The sequence below is a fragment of the Ictalurus furcatus genome, chromosome 28 (genome assembly GCF_023375685.1).
Source record: "Ictalurus furcatus strain D&B chromosome 28, Billie_1.0, whole genome shotgun sequence".
Lineage (NCBI taxonomy): Eukaryota > Metazoa > Chordata > Actinopteri > Siluriformes > Ictaluridae > Ictalurus > Ictalurus furcatus.
In genome coordinates this window covers 11487600-11513450 of record NC_071282.1, presented here as the reverse complement: position 1 = coordinate 11513450, position 25851 = coordinate 11487600, and the positions used below count along the sequence as shown (strand labels likewise).

At 40.0% G+C, this 25851-nt stretch overlaps 1 protein-coding gene across 1 annotated transcript; it reads right to left on the bottom strand.

The window, feature by feature from the left end:
• Positions 1 to 79: 79 nt before the first annotated feature.
• tecta (tectorin alpha) lies at positions 80 to 25851 on the bottom strand. The gene is made up of 25 exons (XM_053618649.1): positions 24953 to 25851; positions 24090 to 24229; positions 23529 to 23816; positions 23264 to 23401; positions 22977 to 23142; positions 20890 to 21122; positions 20543 to 20722; positions 19868 to 20438; positions 19128 to 19741; positions 18387 to 18957; positions 17629 to 18293; positions 16883 to 16987; positions 16187 to 16727; positions 15784 to 15983; positions 15020 to 15400; positions 14367 to 14653; positions 13880 to 14160; positions 12516 to 12626; positions 7890 to 8092; positions 6517 to 6680; positions 5865 to 6113; positions 3752 to 3914; positions 2002 to 2086; positions 932 to 1051; positions 80 to 205 (listed from the first exon to the last, which is right to left on the bottom strand). Exons 1-25 carry the CDS (start codon positions 25014 to 25016, stop codon positions 81 to 83), a joined length of 6645 nt encoding a protein of 2214 aa, XP_053474624.1. The 5' UTR covers positions 25017 to 25851; the 3' UTR covers position 80.

The window sequence follows — 25851 nt, the reverse complement described above, 5'->3', positions numbered from 1 at the left end:
CCTTGTTTTCTTTCTATCTTGCTTTCTCAGCCCCCCCCCCCCCCCTTGTTTTTGCCGCCTCTCCTCAGCCCGGCCATGGTTTAGTTGGCGTTAAGCTTTGCTGGAGAAAAACACAGAGGCGTGTGTGTGTGTATCAGAAGCATGACGCAGATGCCAATGGCAACCAGGGGAGCGAGGGGCTGGAGAACTGTGCTGGAACTGGTAACTATGGAAAAAAGATAGAGAGGAAAAGATGTGTGGGATCAGTCAGTGCAAACTCAGAGAAAGATAGAGAGAGTCAGAGGAAAAGAATCAGAACAAGTCATAGATAGATAGATAGATAGACAGATACCTTCTGAATCTCTGATATACATGATCAAATAGATGAATAAATAAACAAATAAATAGATAGACTTCTACTGAATTTGATGGATGGGTGGATAGATGGATGGATGGTTTGTGTGTGTGTGGTGTGTATGTGTGTGTGGATGGTTGAATGGGTGAGCTGGCTGGATGGATGGATGGATGGATGGACAGATAGAACACGTGATATGTAATGCGATTTCTAGCATTTTACTCTCAGGGGTTTTTACAGGTGAACAATGTGTCTTGTCGGTGATGTTATGCATGGTGCGGGAGATGTATGGGGCGTACAAATCATGTCTTCTCTGCTTATGTCAAACTCACATGCATTTAGAATGACAGGAAATTGTCAGAACTTGATTGCGAAAGAACAATGTGCTGACATAGAATATGCCAAGAAGGTGTTTGTGTGAGTGGGTGGAATGGTTTTCTGTAGTGCCTTATAATGCTTTAAGTCAATCATGTTAATGAATAAACCGTTGTTATCATCGTTTTTTTTTGGGTTTTTTTTTGTTTTTTTTTAGAGCTCTTTTGTAGAAAACTTTTTTGTTTTGTTTTGTCTGTGTGTATGTGTGTTTGTGGCGCTCACCACGGCAACTCTTCCCGTCTCTCTGTAGCATTCCAGTCACACAGCTACACACTGGGCCTGATACCTGACTAGTGCAGATCTGCTCACAACCTCCATTTTCTTCCTCACACCAGTCTGATTCTGCAACACACACACACACACACACACACACACACACACATACAGTTTGGCTGCAAATGCAATTCCCTTGCTCAGTTCCTCACACATGCAGTATATTTCAGGCCTCATTATCATTGCCCCTAGGTGTAAATGAGTGTGTGACTGAGTGTGTGACTGTGTGTGTCCATGGGACCCCGGCATTGGATTGTCATCCAGGGTGTGTTCCTGCCGCATGACCAGTGGTCGAATCCGGAGGGGGGGGTGTCCTGGACCCCCCATAAGTGTTAAGGGACCCCATATAAGGCAAAAAAAAAAAAAAAAACCTTAGGGTCCCCTGGTGTTTCATTGAAACTAGAATACGGTAAACATAAACATTGTCTGTTATTTGTCCCAGTGAGTAATCCAAATTAGATGGGCTCAGGTGCACCAGACGAGTGGATCCTCATTTTCACCTCACGATGAAGGTAAAATATAATTCTCTTTTTTTAATTATTGTTTGGTACACCTAATTTATTAACACTGAATAAGCATTTATCTCTGAACAGTCCCTAGGTTATCATTTTAATATGCAATAGTCTATCTTTCTAGCTCACTATTAGACTGTAACTGTAATTAGTTGTAACTAGCCATCTAACATAATTAGAAGGAAAAAAAAGTAAGTACTAAAGTAGATCAAATAATTACATAATCAGGTCACTCTGGAGATTTCTTTTTTTTGTTTTGTTTTGTGAATTTTGACAGGGGTTGGGGTGCCCCAAGAACTTTGCCAGAATTCAAGCACTGCTCATGGCCAGTGTTTCAGGGATAGACTCTGGATCTAACACTTACCTTGACCAGGATAAGATGTTACTGAAGATGAATGAATGAATTAAATAAATTATCCACTTGCCATATGCTCACAAATGTTTGCATGCACACACCCACACACCCACACCCACATATGCACACGCACCCACTCACACACACAGTACCTCGTTTTCTGATTGGTCCCACGGACAGTATGTGTTCTTTTTGCTGACTGTAGTCACTGTAGCTCCTTCTGTTGTGTGGACAGTTCTAGGAATAAATATAATATATACATATAACAATAAATTGCCAGAAAAAAGCAAAGCCCTGCCCCATTTCTACCAAACCAGTTTTATGGACGTAAACTATTAATGTCACCGTGCTTTGGTATAAATAGGCTAATTACCTTGAACACTAACTAAACATAACTGACGGAATTATTATACAGTACTGTGAAAAAGTTTTATGCACATGCAAAGAAATGTTATAGAGCAAAGATGAATTCAAAATAATGAAATTAAATGTTTCTACATTTTTAAAAATACAGTAAAGAGCCGTAAACAGTAGTAAATATAACAAAGTCCATATTTGGTGTGATAAAAAATAAAATAAAAATAGTAGTCTTTGGTATAATTAGTGCAGTTTTATAAGGAAATGAGCTGTAAGTTTCATTGAGCATCTTGCAGAACCAGCCACAGTTCTTCTGGAGACTGTCATTGTTGCACTTGCTTCATATTTTTGCAGCAAAATCCAACAGCCTTCATTATGTTTTTTGTCTGAAAAGTGTCTCTTACCTAATATGCTGCTTTCTTTAATGACATACAAACATTTCTCTGTAACATTTCATTTTGTGCTAGAAATCTAATGTTTGGGAATCTAAAATGTTTTTTTGTACTGACTCGATAATGTAGAAAGAAATAAAATAAAAAAATCTATAACAAAGTTGTACTAAAAAAAATAGGGTGCCTAAAACTTTTGCACAGCACTGTATATGTAACAAATAAGAAGAGATAACTCAGTTATGGCTAGAAAATGTGAATCAGACAGTTAACAGGTAATTGTCCACTGAATATCATTTAATTAATAGTATTTATTACAATTACTGCCATCACAGAGACATGAAATAAGATGATATAAACATTATCAGGTGTAGAGGTTCACATGTGTGAGTGAAGCCCACAGAAGTGCACTGGAAATATTGACGTGGAATCTATAAGTTGAATCTAATATCACTCAGCCTGAAAGGAAATGGTTTGGGCTGATTTGATTAGATATTACACCAGAACTCACCTCAACTCTCTGTCTTTTTAAAAAAAAATTATTTTATAACTGGTCATTCTTTGATGGTTACTGCCTGTAATCGACGTCATGAAAATGCAGAGAATACATAATGGTTTTACCTTTTTTTTTTTTTTTGCTTACACTATGGTCATAAAAACAGTCGTTTCCTCACTAGTCTTTTTTTTCCCTCTCTCGTGTACTTAACAATGCAGCTGTTACTGAGGAACAGCAGTGTCCTCCTCTTGAAGACCTTCCCATACCAGAAAACCTGACTGTTACAAAGTGCTGACACTGGAGACTCCTTTCAAGCGTGCTCAACTAACATCTCAGAGAAAATTACAACATAACAATATTTGCATATGTTTATGTATAGCATCTGCCATACAAGTCCCTGTGTAAGTTGTTACTATGGAAACAGTGACATATTAGAACAGGTGTGTCTTAATATGGTTTTGTCTTGGTTTTGTCTTGCAGCCTGAACTTCTGTCAGAGCTGCTGTTATAGAAAACCAATCATGCCTTCCACGGTGCTGTGATATAATTGTAAGTATTGTATCCTTCAATAATTAGTATCATACAGGTCCATACATGTTGACCTAGTGAGGATTAAAAACAGGTCCTCTGTGTGTGTGTGTGTGTGTGTGTGTGTTCTCACCACTTTGCATGCATTGGTCTCGGAGTCACACAAGGTGACATCGCAGTGAAGGTGCACCTCATCATAATCGCCGATGAACTTAAACACAGTGACGTGAAAGCGGCAGGTCAGAGACACGCCATTCTCCGCCATGCCAATAGTGTTGTCTTTAATGTTGGGACACCTGAAACCAACATACTCTCATGGATTAGCCCATAACAGTAGAGACACATGACCCTTTCAACAATGGCTACTGTTATAGTAAGAGTATACATCACAAGGTTGTGTCTTAAGCATTTTGCGACAGTTAGTAAGTCTAGAATCCAGAAAAATGAGGTTTTTCATAAAAAGCAGAGATGTCGTCCTTTACTCTTGTTGGCTGAAGTAAGTAACAATCAGTATTGTCACACTTTTAAATTGAAACCGTGTAGTAACAGGAGATTAACCGATTATACCATTTTATCTTAGTGTTTTTCACAGATGCAATGTGATTAATTTCACATCAACTCCAGTACAATTGGCACTCTTCAGAAAAATAAGCAAAAATTAATACATAAAATGAAAATGTATGCAAGTAGTGATAGTTTGAATAAACACGAGTGGAACTATCCATTCATCCATCCATTGTCTGTACCGCTTATCCTACACAGGGTAACGGGGGAGTCTGGAGCCTATGCCATGGGACTCGGGGCACACGGCGGGAGCCACCCTGGACGTGGTGCCAATCCATCGCAGGGCACACTCGCACACACATTCACACAATATGGACAATTTAGAGATACCAATCAACCTACAACACATGTCTTTGTCCTGCGGGAGGAAACCTGAGTACCCGGAGGAAACCCCCGAAGCACAGGGAGAACATGCAAACTCTGCGCACACAGAGCAGAGGTGGAAATCGAACCCCCGACCCTGGAGGTGCGAGGCAAATGTACTCACACTGGGAACCGAATAGCTTTATTTAAACACAATATTTTACCTCTTCCTGTAATGTCAGCAAGCATAAATACACTTGTACCAGAACATTTCAAGGTCTTTTAGATTTGGACATGGGAACTTCCCTCTTCAGCCTAGGCCACAGGAATTGAAATTAGGGGTGCGTACATATAATCACCCTTTTAACTGTTTGAGGTGCTGATATTTGAATACTGATATCATTACTCAGGCATTCATTATGCTCTATGTCCACATGAAGTCATTGAGAAAATATGAAAAAGGCCAATTTAAAGAAGTTTTTCACCTCTCTGAGTAGTTAACCAAATATCTGTTCATTAACCTACCCATACTTGTACAGAAAGAACATCCCTATTTCAGGATTGCCACAACACAGTCCCAAATCATACATGTATGGGGGAATTTTCCTTGTATACAATCTTCAAAGGCATTTTTCCCTGTGCACAACCTCATATTTTTACCCCAGGGAAACAAAAAAGGAGTTCTAACACAACATCTGACTTCCGTTTTCTTTTCATCTCATTTCACAGTACACAAATGCACAGTTTTCAGCATGTCATTGCAAAGTCTTAATCTCATAGGTGTGTAAGTTCTGAGCCTAATTTATCCCTGATTGTCTCGAATGCATTTAGACCCTTTGCGTGTATACCTGACTATTCTTTGGGCATAAAACACCAAAACCAGAGGATAAGCCAATGACCCTGACCCTTGTCTGCTCTACCATTTTGGATTTTCGACGGTGTTTTGGTATTGTTAATAAAGTCTGCACATAGATTCTAAACATCTCTTGAGTATAGTATGTTACACATGGTATTGGTAGTCCTTGCTAGTGGTGTGTCCTGGGATTATTTTTTAAATTATGTGCCAAATAATGTGCCAAGGCAGGAAAAAAATGGTTCAAATACTGTAACTGTCTTTAAGCAACAATACTACTTTACCTACTATACCTACTAGGTATAGTCAATATATAGTATAACAATACTACTTTACCTACTATACCTACTATACATTATACTATACTTTACCTACTATATATATATATATATATATATATATATATATATATATATATATATATATATATATACACATTATACTATATTATACCTACTGTCCTTAAGCAACAATTAAAAACATAAATACTATAATAGTGCACGTGTGTTTGTGAGTGCTTGTTCACCCTCTCTCTATGATGATGTAGCGGAGGCGGTCACTGCTATAGCGTGATGGTGTGGCCCAGCACATATTCACTATGAGGATGAGCTGGCTGTCATCGGCTCCTTCCACAAAAACGCCCACGAATAGCACGTCTCGTGTACTGAGCACCACCTCGCCCTCACGGTACGGCTGCCGATACGAGGCGTTTTTATAAAGAGCCATCTTGGTAATGAAGTTCCCCTCCTGGGTGGGGAGGGTGAGGTTAATTACACTGTGGAATCAGAGAGAGTGAGAGTGTGAGAGAGAGAGCGAGAGAGAGCATGTTCAAACATGTTTAATGATGTACTGTAGACTGGAACAAAAACATGAATCTTCTTCAAATGTATGAGTAATACAACTATTGTTATCGCTATTTAATGCACTTTGGGCTGTAATAAGTTAGTTATTACAATTTTTTTTTTTAAATGACTGATAGTTTAAACATACATTGCAAGCTTACTTGTTAAAACAAAACAAAACTATGACAAACAGAGATTCAATGTCAAATACTGCAACTTTCCCCGATTACATCTACCAACTATAACAAATACAAGGTTAGGACTCATGAATAAGGCCTTTGTGCAATCATGGAGCCATTGTGAGATGTAGGTTAATAACCTCAATTGACCTCTGACCTCAGCATGGGCTTGAGCACTGTCTCCAGGGAGATCTTAATGTCCAGCTCGTAAGCGCAAGAGAACTCCACATTGATGGTCTTGTCACGGGTCACCACACTCCCTGTGTTATTCACGCTCTCGATCCACACCGTGTTCTTGTACATGATGTGCGTGCCATTCGACTGGACACAAAGACCCACACACAGAGCAGTCACAATGTCAGTGGTTTGGAATTGAATTACTTCCTCAGAGGAAATAATTTGCTCTGAATGAGTGCATAATGAAGACTGCATTATGAGAAACAGTCTCAAAGTCAATACAGACAAAAGAAGAAGAAGAAAAAAAAACTAATTACTGCCATATCTATTATAATAATTACAGAGTGGTTTACGGCTTACTAGATTGCTTTATTTTCAAGATGTAAATGGAAAATTTGTACACTCATAATAAAGTTCCCATGGGTTTTACATTTAAAAGTATGGTTAAGTTCATATTTTATTTATTTATTTATGTAACTACACTATTTAGAAGTCACAATCCTTTTATATACAGTAGTGTCCAGCCATAGTCAAGTACCATTAATGATTTCATTTAATTAGTTGTCTTGGAAAACAACTATGGCTTTGTCAAATTCTATTTACCAAACAAGATTACATTACTCTTCACTAATATGAATCAAAAGTTGCTCGGCTTTTACTGAAAGCAGTAGGGATTATAACACATTATGAGTAGGACTGATAATTTAGCCACTATCGGTAATAACTAACATTGTATTAAAAGCTTAAATAACACTTATACTTGAAAAATGAAGACTGAATTAGAAATTATTTTGCATTAGTTAATAATGTTAATAATGAAATGAAAGTTCTGTGTAGTGAAGGTAGACTGTTGGAACTGAAATTGTAATTCTTAAATTGCCTAGGAAATACACATTCGTTTGTAATATAAGGACATATGTCAAATGCTGTAAATGTACATATAAATATCAAGTTTTAGTTCAATTCAAACTTGTATACTTGACTAGATTGTGAAAAGCTATATCCTATTCACCATGTTCCATATGCAATAAAGAATAGCACTCTCATGTCACACTCCATTCCTGAAGAGTAAAAGCACTACTACAGTATTTAGCATTGTGTCTTATTTAATACAACTTTCAACTTATCAGCTAACTATCAAGGCGTTTGTGGACTGAATGTGGTGTGTTAGAAGCAGGAGACCACCAACTGGCTTTCTAAGACATAGAATAAATGTTATATTTATCTAAATAGGCTTGTCTGTTGGTTAGATATTTTGAAGACCTGATCGCATAATGTAGCTTACAAACTTTCCAGTGTTGCATGTATTTGCATGTCTCAAACTGTTATGCTAGGTAGTGAGAGTTGGTGCACCTGCACTATGGAGCCACAATAGCCTTTGGTGTTGTTGATGTGGAAGGAGATAAAGTCTTCACCCTCGATGCCAGAGCAACGCTGGTCATTGATACGCACATCCTCCCTCTCAAAGCCGAGCTGGAAGAGGCGACACTTTGAGATAGACACCTCCATCTGAGCATGTTTGCATGTCACCTCAGCTTGAATAATGTCATCCTCACCTGTTCAATAGAAATTACAATGAAATAAAGAGAAATTTTACCTGGTGAATGTGGTCTTGTTTTGAGGTCTTGATTATTTTCAAATATTAAAAATATATATTGCCTCTGAAAAGTAAAAAATAATTGTTGCTCCTGGCTACCCAAATGCAAATAATACAGTTATTTATATGTGGAAGATTGCCACTTATTCTATTGGTAATCTAACATGATGGTCTGTTTAATCCTAGTACTGAGAATACATCCTACTAGTCAAGTCATTATACGTAAATCTGTCCACTCACAATTATTTCCAGTTATACAGGGTCATGTTTCTATCTACATGAATAAGTATAGGCTGATGGAAAAAAATGTTGAATTCTGAAAAAAAGAGACATAAGTAGTTTGTGTTCTTTGGTGGAAATAACCAAAACAGATTTGTCAGGTTGTTTTGGCAACTACACATGTGAGTGTCCATAACCAAGTATGACTTTAATTGTCAGGAGCTTTTAACTACAGACAATGTCACAAACCAACTTTATAGAAATTGCCTTTGTGCTCTTATGCACTGCATAACAAAACAGTTATACACCCTATGCCCTATATCTGTAGAGCCCGAATCCTTAAAGTTCATCATCAGTGAATTTTTGGCTTTTACTGTTCATTTCCATGACAAGAGGTGTCTAATTTTGGGTCAAAGCTGATTTTACAATCACACGATACGAGATGATGCCAATAAAATCCTGGTTGAATACTATAACAGATAAAATGCATCCTCCATGACAGATTATATAATGAAGATCCTCTAACATCAGATCTGCAATTAAAGGATATCACTATGTTCTGCTTATAAATCAGCTCATTCCAGGGTCTGGTGCAGAAAATGAGGAAAAATATTATTCCCCCCCAGATATTACCATGTCTATAAGCATGTTCCATTTACAGTTCACCGTTTGAAGCTGGCCCCTTGAGGTTTGGTTCATCCTATGGCATCGCAGCAGCTTCCACACAGTAAAAAAAATTCTGATCATGCCAGAACTTTGTCATTTGTTGTCTTCTGTTGCAATGGCATTAAACTGTTGCAGCCATCATACACTGTACTGTGTAAGGGAGTAAAAAATTAGGGCTGCAACTAACGATTATTTATAATCGATTAATCAGCCTATTTTTTTTATGGCAAACTTTCAGTACCATTTTTTGTTATTTGAAATAAAATCAATGTTACAAATATAAGCTTCAAACTAAAACTTTACATTAACACAACTGTTTGTTAATGTAAAGATTTGGTATGTGTATATAAAAAAAATTGCTATTAGGTGAATGTGACCGTCTGTTTCTTAGGCTTAGCTTATTTGGTACATTTGTCAATGTTTTTTTTAGACATACTCTTTAATGGTTTTGCATGTAGTCTTAATACAGGCCATTCACGATGGAAATAATGATATTTAGCATGACAGTTGCATTGGCATGAGTTCCATTCAGATTTGAGCATCAGAATGGCATTTTTAGGCCCATGTCTATCTATGGTGTCAGGTTTTTTGGTTGGGTCTTACATTTTTGTGTAGTATGTGTGGTGAGCCAGAATTTAATACGGTTGAATTAAATGCAAATTAAACCTTTTTAGCCCCCAACCCCTTGTACACAGTGGAGCATTTTGGATCTAAACATAAGTTTGTGCTTGTGCAGCACTGTCGTGCTTCTGTGCTACACAAGCTCCGCTTTGGTGGGGATTTGATGGTGACTGAGGTCATGTTGGGCATAAAAGGTAACGTTGACAAACAGTAAAATGAAGAAATAAATTTTCGTTGGCTCTGGGTATTCTGCTAAAGCTAGCGGCGTTGCATTGCATGCATTTCATGTCATGTGCCATCAACTGGGAAACGGCTTCTACTTTCAGTTAGTAAAAAAAACGCTAGTGTTCCATTTGAGATGATACTACCCTTCTAAAATTCATACACGAGACAGTATAGTACATACTGCATAGTGTAAGTGTATAGTACGTCATTTGGGACACAACTTTTTTTGGTCTGTATTCTCCGATGCATGTTTTCAGAACAGAAGTAATGCAATGAATAAACATGCCCCATGCAGATGAACTCATTGATAATGACATTTGTTGACCATGATTTTCATTATCGATTTTATCGATTAGTTATTGCAGCTCTATAAACAATGCCCCATAAAAATGTCCCACCAAGCTATCTGAAGTCACAACGTATTTCTGACACGTCGCAGACAAAGATCGCTCACCAGAAAATAATTCTTTTACACTCAGAGTTGAGACTGGCAGTCGATTTTAATGCCATTGCGACCAAGACAGCCGAAAACAACAGTCTGGCTGTGTCAGTATTTTTATTTATTTATTTGTTTGTTTGTTTGGTTCTAGTCTCAGTGTAACCACTGCTAAAATGTAATAAGAAGACGACATAGGGTGATGTGAAACTCACAGGACAGCTACAACTACAGTAGTGGCAATGGCAAAACGTAAACAAAATATGCCTATGGGTAGCAAAAATATCTTTATTATCTTACCATTTTCTGTACATGCTTATTGATGATGCAAAGAGAATGTAGTAATTTTCTTTAATCACAAATTTATCATATAATCTGACATTGGCACACATTATCGCAGTCTGTTAAAGAATTTGGTCAAGAAGTTATTAGAATCATCTCATACAGTGTGACAAGTATTAGTGTTAATGACCCAATATACATAGCAGAAGCCTAGCCTTGTCTCTAGCACCTGTGGCAGCTCGCTAACTAAACTCAGCAAAAAAAGAAACATCCCTTTTTCAGGAGACTGTATTTTAAAGATAATTTTGTAAAAATCCAAATGAGCTTTGCAGTTCTTTATTGGAAAGGGTTTAACAATGTTTTTCATGCTTCTTCAATGAACCATAAACAATTATTGCACATGCACCTGTGGAACAGTCCTTAAGACACTAACAGTTTACAGGCGGTAGGTAATTAAGGTCACAGTTACAATAACTTAGGACACTAAAGAGACCTTTCTACTGACTCTGAAAAACTCCAGAAGAAAGATGCCTAGGGTTCCTGCTCACCTGCATGAACATGCCATAGGCCTGCTGCAGGGAGGCATGAGGACTGCAGATGTGGAGAGCATCAGATGTGGAGTAACATCTCACAGCAAGAACTGACAAATCTGGTGCAGTCCATGAGGATGAGATGCACTGTAGTATTTAAAGCAGCTGGTGGCCACCAGATACTGACTGTTACTATTAATATTGACCCCCCCCCCCCTTTGTTCAGGGACTCGTTATTCCATTTCTGTTCGTCAAATGTCTGTGAAACTTGTTCAGTTTATGTCTCAGTTGTTGAATGTTTTTATGTTAATACAAATATTTACACGTTAAGAAATTTGCAGAAAATAAAAGCAGTTGAATGTGAGAGGACGTTTCTTTTTTTGCTGAGTATATATTCACGTGATGAAGGCTGCATGCAGTAACCGGTTTGTATGACAAATCCAATGGTAGGGTGACCATATGTCCTCTTTTTCCCAGACATGTCCTCTTTTTCGCATCTTAAAGAAGCGTCCGGCTGGGATTTCTAAATTTGAGAAAATGTCCGGGATTTGGCTTTAGTTTCATTATGAGTACTCTGTAATTCCCACCTTCTCACACACCAATTGGTCGATTATAAAAGGCAGCAAGTTTTAGCCAAATTCCTTCCTCTCAACCATTAGCCTACTCTCAGTGAACACTTTTGTGTACAGCATCAAACAGTTGCTTGACAATAGCAGGAAATGACAGCTGTTCTGAGTCATCCCATGGCCATATAAGGTCCTTTCTAATTTCATGTTATCACATTGCTTCGTATTACATGGTCATTCAAATGTATAAATGATGGTAGAAGGTACACTAATGGACATCTAATATTTATTAGTGTATTAAAGTTTGCATTCATAGTAACACTATCTTCTTTTTGTAAAACCAGAATATGGTCACCCTATCCAATAGCAAACTTGTTTCCGGAAAGATAATCACAAAACCCATATAATGAAAGTCGCATTAATTTTACAGTGGCAAGAACATTCTCTGGGTCTTCTTGCTTCATCCTTTCCCTTTTGATGTTTCAGCATATAAAAGCTGCCTGCTTGTCATGCTTAGCCACGTCATTTGCATTTAGCTGTAATTGTATCCACAGTATAAGCACCTACGTCCTGAGGTAACAATTTAAGATGTATTAGTTAAGGTATTAACCAGCATGTTTCCTGTCCTTCAAAGAAACTAGTACGGAATACAGCGCTTATGTAGCTTGATATCCTTTGTATCCTTTGTGTTATCTTCATTGTATATAGGCGATAGGTTAAGGGTCATGAAGTCTGTCTGCTGCTTTTGGGTTGGAGAAAAGAAAATAAGGATAATGTCTCTGATATGAGGACTAATGGTCTCTGGTATTAGGGCTCAAAAATAATCATGCTGCTTACTAATTTCTGTGCTGGGAAGTTCTGGGCAGCCACACAGGTCTCCTCCATTCTCCTGCTCACATGTGTTGTTTGTGCAGATCTCCCCTGCACAGGGGTCATAGATCCATTCTGCTAAAGACATGTCCAGGCACAAAGTTAGCACACACACACACACACACACACACACACACACACTCTCTCTCTACTTTCATTGCTATGCCAAAATAGATTACAGATGGGCAGATGAGAGAAAAGATGATATTATTAATAAATCCGGTAAATAGCCAGGGTTAAACTCTTCTTTTTTCCTTGTTCATGGATTTTCTACATTAGCCAATATGACTTCACTAGAAGTTATAAGGTAATATAAGATTAAAAAAAAAAAACTTAAAAAAATATATAATAAGGTAATACTATGTTCAACATTCAAAGTTTTATTACAGTCTATGCTAATGTTAGACTAGCCCTGTTGTTACAAAGTTACAAAGCCAGAATTAAATTATTTTTGTGCACTACATAGTTAACGTAATGCTACAGGTTGCTGGCTAGTCATGCTAGTAAAAGGGGCTATGTCTGAAAAAGTTTGGAGACCCTTATCTTGGTCCACTCCTCCATGCAGAATATTTTGTACATGTGGACTTTCCTTGTTCAATTCAGAACCCAGGTTTTCAGTAGGCTTCAAATCCCGCGACTTATATAATCATTGCAAAACACTGAGTTTATGTTTCTATAGCAGTTTTTGTGTTGATTTGGAATTATATCTGGTTCATCTTCTTCTTGATTGCTCTATCTATAGCCAAGTCTGTACCTCCTGGCAGAAGCAACCAGGGTTTCAGCTTAAATATCCTGGTACTTACTAGATTGCATGATTTGTTGTTGTTTCATGCAAGTCATAAACCACCTCTGTCTTTTGTGTTGAAAGTTCTTTGTTCTTTGGTTTTGTTAATGGATTATAAAAGGGTTTTACATGTGTGCAATCTCGGGGATACTTTACATTATTAAAGGCAACAGAAAGTTTCTGGTATGTTCTATATATTTTACACAATAGTCTGCTCATTGTTATGAAGGGTCCTAATAATTCTGGAGGGCTCTGTATATATACTGAGTTTGTGATGACGTTCAATTTAGGGAGCTGTTAATGCTTTATATCAGTGATGCCAGCCTCTAGCCTATATTTCAGTCAGTTAGCTAGCATGTCTGCCCCAGTCATTATAGCATTAATGCATAATTTACTGTTAAAAAGATTGCTTCTTACAGTTATTGGGAAATTGGAAGTTTTTACTAGTCCGAGTTAAAGTAATCTTTTCATGCTTTTGTCCCACCACCCATTACCTCCCACAAACACACTTCCCCCTCCTGTCTGGTAGGTGGCAGTGTGCCCTTACAGCAGTTCTCCTGGGCAATCCACTTGGTGGTGAGTGTGCCAAAGGAGCGGCACGCCTCAGCATAGGCAGCCATGGAGCCGCAAACCTGTGCCCTGCGGTGGTTGTAGCAGCCATCAAGGTAGCAGGATTGGTAGAACGGTTGTGGGTCCAAAAGGCCGTGACACGGCTGGAAAAAGCCCTTTGGCTGGGTAAGTTTCAAACAGCTGTCTTCACCCTGCAGCTCCAAAATGTCTGTGTTATCACAGGACTGGGCCAAAGCCACATACTGAGTTTCATCACAGCTGCAAATACACACAGGTAGAGTGGGAAAGAGAGAGAAAGATTGAGAGAACGAAAGCAATTTTTAGAAAAATCTAAACAAAAAAGAGAGAGTAAGTGAGTGAACTGAGAAATAAATGATCATGAGGGTGAGAGAAAGTTTGAGAACTGATAGAAAGAATGAGAGAGAAAAATTCATAAAAAGACATTCTATTAAAAAGCCACACACCTGTTCTGCATACCATTGGTCTTCCAACTCTGTGCAAGCTCCAGTGCACTAAGTGCTGGTTTGCCACGGGAGGTGATGTAATCATCAGTGGGGTCACCATTAAAGTTTCCACACAAACCACACACCTTGTTCTGTAGCCGTGGTCCCATGGTGATACTAAGTGTGTTGAAACGGTTATAGCGGACCTGGATGTCCTGTGGCGTGTCGATCACCAGAAAACCTTCAGATGTGGAGACGCGAGTCATCAGGCCTGTTACGAAAGGCACAGACACTGGGGTACCATTTACCTAAAAAGAGATTGAGGGGCAAGGACAATTCAGTATCATAATAGACAGTTGCTCATATAATAAGTGTTAATTATGTACATAAATTTTGAAAAGAAGGTCGTCTTAGTGGGTATAAAATTCATTCTTTGATTTACACTGTCCTTTGTCCACACACACCTGGCATGAGGAAGATGAATTAGGTTTTGTTTGCCTATTTCCATAAATAGTTTAAGTTGCTAATAATTGAAGTTATATAGTGAACAGAACATCAACTTTTCCCCCATAACTATAATAATGGCAATGAGAAATGACTATGACAACCATGATTTCTTTCGAGCTGTAAGAGCAATGGACACAACATTATTAAGATTTTTAAAGTTTACGGACCTTAACAGTGTTGCCAGAGATGAGGATATTCTCCTCATTGATGTAGAGGTAGGCATGAGAGATGGTGGTAAGATTGGGTGTGCTCCACTTGTCAAAATTGGCAATGAGCTGGAAGGAGAGTTCGGGCAACTTGTGGCAGATAGTAGACAGGACAAAGGAACAGGAGGCAGGCAGGCGGAGGGAAGCACCATCGAATGTGCGGAAAACACCACCACCTGATGCCACACAGTGCTGGTTGCGACGGGCGAAGCAGCCACGGACGCCATGGCGTAATACACACTCTTCCTCAGCCTTACAGCGGCGAGGGTCACATTGGATCAAGTTGCGGCCAATGCACTGGCAACGCTTGGTGCAATCGTTGTTCCAAAACAACTGCTTAGGCTAAGGTGAGCAGGAGACAAAGGGAGAACTGTAGAGGATTGTAGAGCTTTCAGAACTTTGAACTTTGATTTTGCTATGATTTGACTATATTTTAATTGAGAAAGGCATGCCAAAAATCCTGAATTGGATTGATATAATGCACCTTCACCTAAAACTGTGATGGTCTTATATTCTTTGCCATCACAATAACATTATTGTACTTTAATACCATCTTCCAGTGTGACATCTGAAACATATAGAATCTTATACACCTGTACTGTGGCTCTTGTAACACTTAAAGCACCCATCTCAATAAGCCACAATGTTGTTCATTGTTCTGCCTGTTTGAATAATCTCTTTATGCCCTTGAAATATGCCATGCCCACCTCAAAGACCTCTCTCACCTCGTAGTACTTGCTGTCAGTATAGCAGCCACAGTTCTGGTTAAGGATGCAGCTTTTGCCATTGAGCACATAACCTTGATCACACTGGCAACCTTCCACACAGTGCTGGTTGCAGTCTCTCTGGCCTCGTGCTGGAGCACACTGGGGCTGGCATACCATCATACAGCTTGAGTAGTGGCTGTTAACTGGGCATGACAGCACTAGAAACACACGCACACAAACACACATACACAGGGATGATGGCAGAAAGCATTCAGTGCATTACTGTGTAGGGAGGTAGCCCAAAAAAAATCAAATATGTGTTTACGCAAGGTAAAGCTTCAGTCAGGGTGAAACTAAAAATTCAAAGTGTGTGTGTTTCATTGTGTACATTGTGGAAGGGCAAGTTGATTGTGTGTCTCACCACATGGAGTAGAGCTCCTCCAGCCAATCATAGACAACCCCTGGATTTGACAGGTACTAGCATATATCTGCAACCAATTACAGATGGTTTCTTGTGCTCCCTGGTCCACACATGTATCCTGCAGACAGCTCTGGTAAAAGTATGCTGGTGCCACCTTGCTGTGACACCGTGCAAACACACCACCACGGTCAATAATAAGTCCACATAGCCTCACTGCCTCTGGTTCCACATAAACGTACAAGCCCTCAGCCAAGTGGAAACGGTTTCCTGGGATAGAGTTTTCAATGTCATTGTTGCTGATGGCATCCATTGTCTGCACAGGGACATCCGCTGCCAGGCCTCTTTCAACTAATCCACAGCGTGGGCAGGAATCACCACATCCAACTTGACAGAAGGTGTCACGTTCTGCCCACATCATGCCCCATTCACTAACACTGAGGGCAGGACCAGAGATGGGCATTCCCTGGCACAGACCACATGTGGAATTAAAGATGCTCCGGGGCAGAGAAAGCAGAAGTAGTGTATTCCAGTCAAATGCCACCTAAGAAGTAAAGATGGTTAGAAACAGTCCTATGCATTTGTATTACTAGTAGACCCCATGTTTATACTACATGAAGTAGTGAATCTTAAAGTGACTCAAAGTTAAATTTTGGTTCTTTCTAAGCACAGTGATAGTAAGTAAAGATACTACTATACCTTCAGTCCAAAGTCAGTCTCCACTAGTAACTGTAATCCCAGAGTGTATATGTTGACTTTCCCTGGGCCCAATTTCAGAGGCAGGTAAAAACGCTCTTTATTTACCTTGTAGAGATAAATTGAAAGGTAGTCACATTATAAAATGTAATCATTATTTCCATTCCATTATTTCTACTGTTAGCAGTAACGTGAGCACAATTGATCAGTTTTCTTCTTTTCCCTCCATCTATTTCTCATTTCTCTGATCTTGTATTACATAGAGAGGCCCAGAGAACAATTTTCAGCATCTTTCCTCTGCTCTCTCTATCTTTATTTGATCTAAAGTCCCTCAGATCTTTAGATACTGTTGTGAACTTCTTCCAGCTATCACTCACATATGGGTTTTGTGTGACTTTACTCCAGCTTGTTAACAGACATAGATTGTAATCCGATATTCCTCATGTTCCCTCACATGTTCCTTTGTCTTCAGTTCTGTCTGCTTGATTAAAAATAACTTTGCGACATAATAAGTGCTTGACCTCCAAAAAATATGACCATTACAGACAAATTCTTGTGATTATGAAATATTTTGCCTAACAGAAGTTGTACAAATGGTCAGTATTCAATGGCTTTGTGTTCTTGTGCAGCTGTAGGGCCTGGTATAAGGGAAATTACACTGGTGAGCCTGAGAAAGAAAGGGTTTAATTCAGAAAGCTTTGATCTTATTATGACATGTATCAAAGTATAGATGTAAATCTATTCCTCACCATGACTGTATGTTTGAAGCTCCTTGACACCTCAATCACATATCCATAAACCTCCAACACAAAACCCTGCACCCAGATGGCCTGCCCTGTATCTCTCTCCTCATTCCGGGCTGAAAGCTGGAACTGAGGCAGGTCCCTTGGTCCTATCTCAGCACTGAAACTGCCATCCAACTCTCCATGTATGTCCTCATCTTCATCCAACCCCCCACACTCTGTGGTAACCAAATGAAGTGTGCAGCTGCTCTGAAGGTCAAATGGGACACCTCCAAAAGGCAAGAAATGCCCATATCCAGCTACTGCACACAGAGCCTCAGTCCGAGGCTGGCAAAAAAATAGCCCATCGGTCTCTTGGCAGTATTCCTCAGGGTGGCATGGTGAAAAGTTGCAGTAGACACTGTTGTCTGTCCCATTGCAGAAACAGCGTTCTTGACATTCCCAGTCAGTCCAAAATGTGTCATTGGTGGCTAGTTGACGTCCGAGGTAGAAGCAGCCACAGTCACTGCGGGGTACACAAAGCCCATCACGGAGCACAAAGCCTTCTTCACACTGACAGCCTTCGGAGCAAGGGTATGGGCAGGGCTCCTCTGGCTCATCCAGATTTTCACAAGTCAGTGGGCATGCTGTGGTGCACTCATCAAAGTGGCTGTTTTCTGGGCATGGCAGGGCTGGACACGAGAGAGAGAAGACAATATCAAAACTACTGCAAAACTGAAACACTACTGATATAATACTGCCTTTTGAGGTAAAATATTTCTTACGGCAATTTGTGGCACTCCTCCAGGGCCCCAAGTTGATCTGAGCATCCTGACAGGCTGAAGCATAGGCCTGCAAGGAAGAGCACAAAGCTGAGCGGTTACCTTCCTTCACGCACATGTTATACAGGCAGTTCCTGAAGAAGGGCGAGGGGTTCACAGATAAGTGACAGGCCAGGAATGAGCTGTTTCCTGGGTCATTGATGTTGCCACAGAGCCAGGGGCTCTGGTATAGCCGCAGGTCCGTACACATGCGGTAAAGATCATCACAGTCGCCATTGCATGTTAGATCATCAGCAATGGCCCTCCAGCCCTCAACAAATTGGTCAGCCGTGTCAGCCTGGCGACCACTCGGCAAACGCAAGTCATCAGCAGGATCTCCATTGAAGAAGCCACAGAGGCCACAGGTTGAGTTGTAAAACAGTGTGGAGAGGGTGATGTTGAGAAAGCCTTGGCGGGAGTAACGGGCCTGAATCAGACCGGTCCATTCCACTACAGTAGCATTGCTAGGAGCACGGTACACGATAAGTGGTTCCACTGGGTGGACATATGGAAGAACAACTTGCTCACTATTTACCTAAGGAGAGACAAGAGAGGTATCATTGTTATTTGACCTTACATGCTAAGTTTACTTAGCAGATCCTCAACTACACTGCTCACACCTTACATCTTATAAAAAGCATAGATGCTTATAATGGGTAATTGTTCAAATTAAAATATTTTAAAGGAATTTTGAATTCCACAAACCTTAACAAGGTCAAAATCAGAGCCACCAATCTGTGCCTCCAGGTATGCAACCCTGATAACCACAGGCCTCTTCCAGGTCGGACCCTTATTCACCAGCTTTCTTCCAATCTTCACCTCCACTGCTGACACATTGGCTGGCAGGCGCCCCATAGTCTTTACCAAGTAGAAGGAGCTCTCATCTGGGAATGGCATGGATGACCCATCGAAGGTAGCTAAGATGTACGTCTGAGATAATGAACACATGGCCTCTCTACGAGGATAACATCCCAGCAACCCCACTTCTGCTGTGCACACCTCGCTGTCTTGGCAGGAGTCATTAAAGCAGGAGATCTCACCTGCTGGGCCACATACACAGCGCTGGAAACAGTCGCTGCCCACCTCACCCCCCTCACCTACCCAAAAGGTTTCATTGAGAGCATAGTACAGGCCGTTGCGCTCACAACCACAATCAGAGTGACGGACGCAGTGGCTGCCACTCAGCACGAAGCCCTGGTCACACTGGCAGCCCTCTGTGCACGGATGTGTGCAGTATAGGTGGGAGGTCAGTTCGGAGCAGGAAGGGGGGCAAGCATTTGTGCAGACCTGGTAGTGGCTGTTCTCTGGGCATGTTAAAGCTAAAAACAGTGGCAGTTAAAGAATAGATATTGAAGATTTAAACCATAATGAATTTTGATAAAATAGTAAGACCAATATTTAATTTCATGAAACATTCAATACACATGAAGCATGGAATGACTTACCACAGAATGTACGTGACCTCCAGGGTCTGATGTTTACTCCCAAAGCTTGGCATGCCAAAGCATATGCCTGTATAGCCTGGCAGAGTGTTGTGATGTTGTCACGATTGCTGCACATGTCATACACACAACTGTATACAAATGCAGTGGGGTCCACCACAGCCCGACAATCTCGGAATGGCCCATCAGTCTTGTTTATGAGCCCACAGTAATCAGGACGAAAATAAAACGCTTCAGCTGCTGGTTCACACAAGCTGCAGTTCTGAGCACAACCATCTGTGCAACGAAAATCAGTGTCTTCCGCTCGCCAACTACCACCCAACTCAACAACGCTATCTGCTAAAGAACCATCTGGCAACACAGGGTCATCAGCAGGGTCATCATTATAGTTACCACATAAGCCACAAGTATTGTTGAAGTAGGAGCTGGGAAGTGAGATGGAAGCATAGTGCTGCCCATCATATGTTACCAAGAGACCAAAGTCAGTTTCTAAGACAACTGCGAGACCAGACTGGTATACCTTAATTGCCCCTAACTGGAGCTGGACAGGGAGAGTCTTCAAGAGACTGTCCACCTGAAACCATGAATGAGAACTGAGTAAATGTAACATTGATTTTGTAGGCCATTTTACCTTCTATTATGCAACTTATGACAGAAATATGAGGGACAGAAACCCACCTTTACAGTGCCCAGAGGTGCTTTTGGTAGTGTAACTCGATGGCCATACACCTCCACAGTGACATCTTTTAACCAGGACACGGAAGTCGTGCCACGATTTTCATTCTTAGCCTCAATGCTGAAAAATGGGAGACCAGGCATCTCCCAGCATGGCCGAGCCAGAAGATAAGAGCAGGTACCCTGTAGGAATGGGCACAATAAAAATGGAGATCATATCACAACATTAAGAGAATAACTTGCTTATTTTGTTGTGGTTTGCATGTGCAAATCAAAGAATATGTCCAGACCAGCACATGCACAACAACTCAGGCAATACCTTTTCCAAAATCAGGCACATTCAGTCTTACTTGGAAGTGATAGAGAAAGCCATCAAAGGTGTGATAATGGGGGTCTCCAAACACCACACAGGTGCTGGTTCGGGTGGGCTGGCAGTAGTATGCTCCCTCTTGCTGTTCACATGTCTCCAATTGGGCACATGGAGCCTCCTTGCAAATGACTTCATTGTCCAAATCCAGACATCTGCAACGTTGCGAACATTGGTCTGACAGCCAGAACACCTCTCCACGTCGATAAAACCGACCTGAATATGAAAAATGAGTTAGGGCTGATTAACACTTCTGCAAACACTGCAAAACACTTGCACAAAGTGGAAGCTTAATACTTCCACATAATGTGAGCATGTCCTCTAGGGGGCAGTGTCTCATGAACCACACCAGAATTTACTGAATTAGACAGTGATGAAAAGCCAAAACACCTTTTGTGCACCTTTTGTTTTTAATTTTAACTTTTTGTTTTTGAACCCTTCTAAACCACTCTCACTCCCCAGCTAAAACAAGCCTAGCTGGTCTACTAGCCTGGCCGAGTTGGTGTTCAGATGGTTTTAGATGGTGGGTGGGTCAGCTGGTCTCCCAGCCTGGTCAAACTGGTGTTCATCTTGCCTATTTACTAATTAATCAGATAGTTCCATCTACTGACAAAGGTAATTACAAGGGTAGTCAGGCAGGTTGGGTAGCATAACTTAACTACTTATTTTAATTGTTAATAATCTAAAATATATCTCAAAATTCTACAATAAAACTATTAAATAGGCTGCACCGATAAATTAGTTCAGTGGTTAAGACAATGGACTAATGATTGGAAGGTCATGAGTTCAAATCTAAGCACTGCCAAGTTGCCACTACTGGGTCCTTGAACAAGGACTTTAATCCTCAACTGCTCAGTTGTATAAATGTAAGTCACTCTGGATGAGGGATTCTACCAAGTTGTCTGACCAAATGCTCTTTTATTTTCAAAATTTCGGTCTGACCAACAATAACCAGCTAAGACCAGCCTGACCAACACTGACCAGCTAAGAGCAGCCTGACCAACACTGACCAGCTAAGACCAGCCTGACCAGCTAAGACCAGCCTGACCAACACTGACCAGCTAAGACCAGCCTGACCAGCCAAAAAAAAAAAACTTGTCAAAACTTGTAATTCCCCTACAACCAGTGAAAAATGCTGAAAACTCCTTCTCAATTTGCAATTTAAACTATATAACTTTGGGTAGTCTTCTCAAATCCTTCCCCACTGATAGAATAACATCAAATCAACAGGGCCACATACACTGTGAAAAAAAAAAAAAAATAAAGTGCCCCTTCTCTACTTTTAAATCCGTTAATAGTAGTATTAGCTACGAGTTATTCAGAAAGGGCTGATGTGGGTGCACATTTTCATTTTAACCAAGCAGAAGCCATATCTGATACTGTATTGAAAGCCAAGATCAACTAATTAAACAGGTGTGGCTCCTGCTTGATTGGAATGAAAACCTACCCCTACACCGGCCCTTTGCATATAAGACTGGACATCCTTGGTGTAGGTGACCACAGCAAAAAAATAAAACTAGCGCATCTGTCAATCCAATTGATATAATTGTGGATTTAAACACTATTTAAAGTGCTTCAATACAAAAGTCACTCATACTGATGGATACAGATGAGTAAAAACACTTCTGAAATATTTTCTGTGAGAATTGACTTGGTTTACTTTACCTGATGGGACTTACATTCTGACGTGCTCACAGAGACGGGCTTGTAAGCATAAATCAATCCTGAGCTATAGAATGTCTCTACACCTTAACACATAATGCCCTGCTCTATGTTGCAAAAAAAAAAAGCAAATATGAATTAAATATCAATACAGTAGTTTATACTCCTGCGTGTAATTTATTACCCTTTTGTAATGCTTGCCCTGACATTCAAAAAAAGTCTGGACTCAAGAAATAAAGGAACTGCCTTCAACAGAATACTGGAAAGGAATCATAGATCTACCCCAAGTCACCAACACTCACAATCAAACTTCACTCAAACAATTAGACACTCAAGTATTACAAAATTATAGAACATTTAATAAACAACCTAAACAAGAGGACTGTTTTTTAGACATTATGCTTTTACCATTATAGCTGCAGCCATTGGCTGGGTCAATCTGTTCTGTGTCAACACGGAAGAACCAACGACCAGGCACATTGACATTTGTAGTTTTCTCAATGTTAACCACCTCATTTGTGCGGGAACCAGGCAGGTTGAAGAAGTGACTGACATCTCCACCATTGAAACCTGACTAGAAACGTCAATAATGTCCGAGACATCAGACACAAGGCACCATGTTGTGCTTCATTAATAAAAACAGTTATTAAGTAAAACTCTGATTTACATCCAAGCAAATTCAAAAACAACGTTACCTGTGCAGTGGTTCCTCCCAAGCCAGTAAGAGGATCTCCCCCACTAGCTGTCCCTGTGCTCCATGTAATTTCTCCAAAGTTAAACATGGCAAAGTGGACCACGCCATCTGAGATTAACACTGACTGGAATGTATTCACCTGTGACAAATGCATATTTTTTTAGATTATGTAAGTGTTCATTTATATGGCACCAGATCTATATCTATGTGTCCATTCAAAATGAAATAAGGCAATGAAATAATAGAAATGTTCCTCCTTTCTTTACCGGTGTTGTCTGACTGCCGCCATAAAACGTGACCTGGTTCCAGGTGGCAATAAAAGCCCAGGTAGCAGTAAAGGATGGCATGGTCTTGATATACTTCCTGACATCCTGAGTAGCTCTTGCTAGGATCTCTGGCTCTGTGGTCTCACGATAGTACACGTCCCCACGGATACCATTATGCACATCAGCCCATAAGGGAGCAATAAATGACCGACTGTCACTGAGGGGGAAAGGCTCAGGAGTAAACTGGCTCACCTGAACGTTGAAGGAGATTACGCCATTGTTGTTTACCTGTGTGGTAGGAAGCATTGGTGGATTATAATTTTACAAAATGAGTACATATTTTTGTACTCATTTTTAGTTTTGATTACATTTGATAAGAAATGTAAGTGTTAGTGGACTGACAGTTGACTTATATATATTTCTAGGAACTATATTAAGATGTATTAAGATTATGCCTACTCACGATAACAATACTTATCTACAGTGGATGTATATTATATTAACACATTAATTTGAAGCAAGATGTATGTGTATAAAACAATTTTTCCCTGTTGCACTCACATATAGAGCACGGTAGGGGATGTTGAAGAAGATAAATGGAATTAATAGAGAAACTTCTGTCGAACTGCCATCGTCCATCTTGGGGGTTTCTGTGTCCCTATGAGCTGGTCCAAAGGGGTAAAGGATATCCTGAGAGAAAGCTAAGAAAGAAAGAAAAGAAAGCAGTGTAGTAAACACAAATTTCCTAGCTTGTTTTATTCACGCACCAAGCTAATGGTTATGCCATGCATTATGCATGCAAATTCCAGCTTATGTGTAATTATTATGCATTCAAACTATGATTGAAACGGCCTATCACAAGATTTGGTCCCTGATTGTTTTGCTAATACTTCTTGCAGTAACACATCCTGATATAAGTGATATATTTCAAGAGTTATTCCAAGAGTGTTAATATTTAGTATTACTGCACTGGTAAAGTTCACTGTATCACTCCACTTGTCTGTGTTCGCTACATAAAATTCCAATACTAGCAATACTTTGTTACATTGAAACCTTTAAACACTTACTACAGGCTGTCAGTCAGTCTGCAGTGCATGGCATTTTTGTTGATGGAACAAAAATAAGCAAAATATTTGGACATATTGTGCCTGAAATGTCTGTCTGTTACTCAATATTAAAACGATATAATTTCTTGTTTATAGAACTGTTGTATAAAAGCAATATCATACTCACAGTCATGCTGTTGTACGGAATATCATTGTCATTACCTGCGGCATTCGTGCCTGATTTTCCATACAACAACACTCTTGCTTGTGCGATATTACTTAATTATCAATAATTATTCAGATGAATATTATTCAGATGAAGCAGCAAGGTGGGTAAAAAATAAGTTAGGAGGAACTGGAATAAGCAGGATGACTCACCTCCTCTGGGAGCAAGAGTGCTGAAAAGCTGGAGAAGAGACACTAAAGTGCTTGTTTTGACCATCCTAAAGACCTAAAGCACACACATGAAATGTAGAACTGTTTGAGCTAAAAGTAGAAAGCATAAATGATCAAAATCACTAATTTATGTTATGGTAGTAGTAGCATTCCAAATGCAGATATTCTTTTTAATGACTGGTGCCAGTGATTTTCCTTTAATAATAGCTTATATGTGAATTGAACTATAAACGACAAAGCACATTAAGAAGACAAATAAGATAAGTTCAACCCGCTCTAATCTTCCCTGGTTTTAAGAGCGGTCTCCCAGGCATCCCATGGGTCTTCACCGCCTTCTCTGTTCCCTGCCATGGTGGGCCTGTTGGCCCTTTGCTGAAAAGGTCCCATTATGTGATAGTGAACAATGTGCAGGGATCACATTCACCGGCACTACTGTGTTAGTGGGCAATAGAGGAGCAGTTCTAGGCTTCTACATTGCAGGCGAGCCTGTGGCGGGGATTCAAACTCACTGCTCGCAATCATTTGGAGGGTCTGTTACCGTGTGTTTGTGTGGTATGTCTCATTGGCTTTAGAGAGGGGACGTGAGCGGTTCAGCTAATGGGTCTAATTGAGAAGGCTTAAATTGCCACAGTCAATTTGACAACCCGAGGCACTCAAGTTTGACTTTCAGTCTCATTGACATTTTCTCCCAAACCTTTTAATGGACTCCAGGACATGGAATGACAGTCCTAATACATATTCCATGACACATATCCGGATGAAGGATCCAGATCCTACTTAATCATAAATGAATAGTTGGAAACAGCAATAATAGAGGAATTCTGTTAACTCAGCTGACCAAGCCCTTTGGTGGATATTATTTTACAGTTCCATGGCTTCTT

Bases quoted from the DNA above. Each gene is read 5' to 3' on its own strand.
- tecta (XM_053618649.1), bottom strand. From the start codon at position 25,016: ATGGTCAAAACAAGCACTTTAGTGTCTCTTCTCCAGCTTTTCAGCACT. The intron at 23,402-23,528 runs GTAAAGAAAGGA...CATTTGTCACAG, and splicing joins GCGGCAGTCAGACAACACCG to GTGAATACATTCCAGTCAGT. The intron at 16,988-17,628 runs GTGAGGAATAGA...TATCTCTACAAG, and splicing joins GCTTCAAACATACAGTCATG to GTAAATAAAGAGCGTTTTTA.